Below are 5,000 nucleotides of genomic sequence, written 5' to 3'. Positions count from 1 at the left end.
GAAGGGGCCAGGTGTTCAACCCTGGTAGTTGTCTCCCGTCGAGTCCTCGTAGGAGCTGTCATTGATGATTCCTCCGTCGATGATTCCTCCGTCGATTATTCCTCCATCAATAATTCCTCCATCGATGATACCTCCGTTGATGAATCCTCCATCTACGAATCCTCCGGAGAACGAACTACTGAAACTCTCCTGCTGACTGCTGCTTTGTTGACTGCTGCTCTTCTTGCTGCTGAAGCTCTTCTTGTTGAAAGCTCTGTGGGGGAAAATCCGGCGTCTGAACGCAAAGCCAGGATCTGCACCCCGAAGCCGGGGGCCGGGGGAACGACCCGGGAAACCTGAAGGCAAACCGGGGATTTGAGACCATATTTGGGGCTGGGGCTGAGGGCTGGTTGGCGAGTGGCTGTTGGCTGACGTACGCGTGGGCTGACGGGGGCTGTTGGTCGGCGTTTGGGCTTTTTTGGCCGGGTATAGCATTTGGTCTCGACTGGCCTTGACTGAGTGAACAACTGTTCCCGGGTTGTAAGACGCCTGTGCGGCTGCGGGCTGGGAGTTGAAAGCCGCTTGCGTGTTCACTAAGGGACGGGCGCTGACAGCTACTTGAGCATTAACTGATGGCTGCGAGTTGAAGGAAGACTGGGCGTTCACTGGAGGCTGGGCACCGAACGTTGCCTGAGTGTTAACAGCAGGCTGGCTGTTGAAGGCTACTTGAGTATTGACTGAGGGCTGGTTGTTATAGGCCGTTTGTGTGTTGACAGAGGGCTGGCTGCCGAAAGTTGCCTGGGCATTGAAAGAAGGTTGGCTGCCGAAAGATGTCTGAGCATTAGCCAATGGTTGCTGGCTGAAGGAGAGCTGAGTATTGACTGATGGCTGGCGGTTGAAGGCAGACTGGGCACCGACTCCTGCCTGAGCACTGTTGACTGGTTGCTGAGCGAAGGCCGCCTGGGCGCTAACAGCCGGCTGCCGGGCAACAGCGGGTTGGCGGTTAAGGCTCGGACGCGGAGCCTTGATGACGTTAACGGCAGCGCCAATGCTGCCCTGGGAGCCGTCGAAGCTCTTGCCGAAGTTGAGGGAGCCAGAGGAGGCGAGACCCACCGAGCTGTCGCCACTGAGGGAGTTCCTGTAGTAGTTCTCGACGACGGGGCCCTCCTCCTCGCTCACGACGGCTTGGAAGCCGGAGTCGCCGTCAACGTAGTAGCGAACGATCCTGTGGAATAGAATGGTACACAAGACCAGTAAAGTAACTAAATCAACAATATAAAAAAGAGAAAAAAGACAGAAAACATTAAAACAGAAGGAAACAGAACATTAGAATAGAATAGAAGGAAAATAGAACAGCACAATTATATCAACCAAAGCGACCATGGCCCTTCAAAACGACGTTGGGCGAAGCTACCTGAAGAGGCCATTAGGCTGCAGCCAGCGGTACTCTCCTTCGGTTCTTCCTTCCGGCGAAGTGATCTCTTTGTGCTCCTTGATGTCTTCGGTTTCGGGGACGTTCACTCCATACGAAAACTGATATGGCATTGGCTAAAAAAGAAGAAAAAAAAGAAACACATTATTCCTTCTTCGTCAACAAGGCTGCAAGATTTAGGGATGACAATTATCATTTATGGCGATGTGATTAACTTCGTTCTTAACATTTTCACATTTCATTACCGCTTTGACTTCTGTGGATTGGGGCGCTGCCTTGGAGGCTGCGACCATCAGGCACAAGAGGAAGAACTGAAAAAAGAAGACAAGAATAAGGTTGCAAAAAAGTTACGTTTGGTTATATCGCTGCAAGACCAGATAGGGAAATATAGTGCCGCTTTTGTCTTTGATAGGTTTTATACATAACTATGGTAGTCCGAACAGCGATCAAGTTAACGGAATTAACAATTATAGTGATAGAAAGGGAATCTCCACGAAAATGTTTCACGGCCGTGGAAGGCCAGGATTATGATTTCCCCTTCCTTTTTCTCCCCCCTCCTCCTTGGGTCTCCCTTCTCTCTCTCTCTCTCTCTCTCTCTCTCCCCTCTTTTTTTTTTTTCTATATATATATATATATATATATATATATATATATAAAAAAGTTGAAGTCTGTTATACCGAAATAGGATGCGGACGAACACATGTAGTTGTTTGATCGTGTACTTCGCTGGTCACGTACGTCCGTAGCATTCCTGCCAAGTCATTCTACGTCCTTCCTTAAGGACTTTCTCACAGGCTAATATACGACTTGGGTCACTGGTGTCATTCTCACCTTTCACCTGTTTTCAGTGCGAGGGAAGAGAGCGTAATATTTTTCTCTGACGTTATAACAAGCGTGAGTTAAGAAAGCTGATGTTTACTCGTGTTTACTCGGATTTATTATATTTCAGTGATTTTACTGAAGAATTCCAGTGGACTGTCTATTGTATCTTTCATTATCAGTTTTCATCGATGGAATGTTGATGTCTTGAGGTGCAATAGGATGAGTTTGCGTAATAAAGTGCGTCTCTCGAATCTTTGTCTCTCTGCTTCCTGTTCTAGGAGGATGGATCACGGGTCACAAGGTCACGGGTCGCAGGTCACTCACCAGCGTATGTTCGTAGAGGTTTCATTGATAACGGTAGGGTGTTGTACAGAGGCGTTTGTCATTGATGAATTCATGGAGTAGTAAATGCAGGCTAGTACACCCTGTCGATAAAATTGAATCGAAACTCGAAATTAACACGAAGGGAGGAATGAGGCAGTCTCCGCATGCTGCAAATGACATTCCCCATCACGCCCTTCGGCAGGAGAAAGCCCCATCGCCTTTCCCTTTAACGGAAACTTTTTGTGGGTCAAGCCTTCCCGCTGCCTCCTCGGGCCGCGCGCAAGAGTGACCTCAAGCGCGGGGGGGGGAAAAAATACTAAGGCACCCTCGCCTCTTACCCCCCCCTCCCGCCGTCCGTTTTCTTTGCGAGGATATTACACTACGTATTGGATGAGAGTTAGTGGTTCTTTTATCATATCTTATCTATTCTATCTCTGGAGTCTTTTTTTTCTCTATCGGGACAAAGGTTGGCTATAAAACCACACGTGAGATATTGCTTTAAAGATTTTACTTGTGTCTTACAAGATTAAACAGTTAATGTCTCTCTATAATTTCCGCCTCGGCAGTTTCTCATGGTCTCTGATCCTTACTGTCTCCATATATTCTAGCGATTTATTACGAAAATTGTATCCAATTTCGCTGTAACGACAAGATTAAGAAGATTATATACGCGATGCTTCCAACCGCGCGTTAACTCCATCCTGTGCCTTACGTGTAGCCTTGACTTCTGCTTTCTATTCTTTGCTACGTTTTTGCTCCATGCTAATTACTCCTTTCTGCACGCTAGACGGCATTACATTTTACAAGGGAAAAAAAATTACATGTTCACCTGTCTTAGAGATGCCATTACTTGTCGAGAGGAGAGAAACTTCAGTATATGATATTCACTAACGTTTAGATACAAGTGTAGATTTTATTATGTATATATTTCAGTCTCGTTCATCAATTAGATTTAAAATACCGCCGTGAGAGTCGCATTAAGTAAGATTTCCAGTCGACATGAACATAAAGAAAGACAACTCGCAATATGGCAACATTCGCAAAACCGTTCGTTGCCAAGTACTAATTAACTGAGGATCTGCAGTCATCACGGCACATCACTCTTACGTCATCGGGTGAATCTGCTAAGTCACGCCGGGATCCTCTCGCTGACCAAGGGCGTCATTCACGACAATGACTTGCAGGATTGCTGTTGAATATTTTATCGCTTTAATGTACTTTTATTGTTTTCACGCGAGGTATTGTTTGTCCTTGGCTTTTGTCGTTTCGCTGCGGCTAAAAATTCCCAACCATTAATGCTTGAGAACAAAGATGCTAACACCCCACGGAAATTTTTAAAGATAATGATAATACAATAAAAATCCTCTAAACCAGTATGATCTATTGCAGTACGCCGTCGTATTTTAACAATTTCAAATTTCCTATCAAACTTACGGCAATTTTCTTCACCAAACAGTCTATCATGCAACGGACAACAGCCACGTATACCCATCATGCACGGCCACCTGCGACTCGCACTGGAATCTACACAAGGCCGGCACGAGGTCAGTGCATGGTAGTCAGGCATGCATGGAAATCGAGTTTCACGCCTGCAACATGAGGAAAAGGGATGCAAGAGAGCCAAGGGGAACTTTCTTTCCTCGCTGACATGAAGGCGAAAGTTACAGTGAAAGTCCTGCTATTGATCGCCGTCGGAGATACTGTCCTGTAAAAATAATTTAAGAATTTCCCTTGCAATAACTGACAGATACTGCAGGTCGAAGGCCACCAGAAAAAAACAGAAATCTGCGAGTTAGAGTGAGAGCGAGAGACGGAAATAGAAAGAGAGAGGGAGAAGGAGGGTGAGAAAAGAAAGTTATGAGAGGAAGAGAGAGAGAGGAGGGTTAATGAAAGAGGAGAGGAGGAGAGAGAGAGAGAGAGAGAGAGAGAGAGAGAGAGAGAGAGAGAGAGAGAGAGAGAGAGAGAGAGAGAGAGAGAGAGAGAGAGAGAGAAAGAAAGAGAGGGGGGGGGGCGTAGGAGATCGCTACCTAACTAGCCAGATAGAGAGAGAGGGAGGGAGAAGGCGAGAGGAGACAAACAGACAGACAGAGATGAGGTGGTAAAAGAGAGAGAGATTTAGAGTTAGATAGATAAAAAGAGAGAGACACAAAGAGAAAGGGACATAGAGAGAGACAAACAGACAGAGACAGAAACGAAAAAAAAGAGAAAGAGAGAGACATACACAAAGAGAGAGACAAACGACAAAAAGAAAAAAAAAGAAAGAAAAGAAAAGAAAAGAAAAAGACAGACAGACAAAGAGAGAGTAAAAAATAGAACATGAAAAACAAAAATCCGCAGAGAAAGTCCCAGTAGCCACCCTCATTACACCCCCCCCCCACCCCTACACCCACCTTGCAACCGAACAGTGTACGTGAATCCGGAACTGAAACATCCCAGTTTCACG

General features: G+C 46.1%; 1 protein-coding gene across 1 annotated transcript in view; it reads right to left on the bottom strand.

Moving 5' to 3' along the window:
• Positions 1 to 15: 15 nt before the first annotated feature.
• LOC119583235 (paternally-expressed gene 3 protein-like) overlaps positions 16 to 5,000 on the bottom strand; it is a 9,605-nt gene continuing 4,620 nt past the window's right edge. Inside the window, exons 2-4 of the mRNA XM_037931709.1 lie at positions 1,657 to 1,722; positions 1,394 to 1,527; positions 16 to 1,204 (exon numbers count right to left, since the gene is read on the bottom strand). Of these exons, the coding sequence (XP_037787637.1) occupies positions 16 to 1,204; positions 1,394 to 1,527; positions 1,657 to 1,722 (1,389 nt within the window). The remainder of the gene's footprint in view (positions 1,205 to 1,393; positions 1,528 to 1,656; positions 1,723 to 5,000) is intronic.

The sequence above is a fragment of the Penaeus monodon genome, chromosome 17 (genome assembly GCF_015228065.2).
Source record: "Penaeus monodon isolate SGIC_2016 chromosome 17, NSTDA_Pmon_1, whole genome shotgun sequence".
In the NCBI taxonomy this organism is placed as follows: Eukaryota; Metazoa; Arthropoda; class Malacostraca; order Decapoda; family Penaeidae; genus Penaeus; species Penaeus monodon.
The sequence above is the reverse complement of the archived record's forward strand: the minus strand, read 5'-3'. Positions and strand labels throughout refer to the sequence as shown.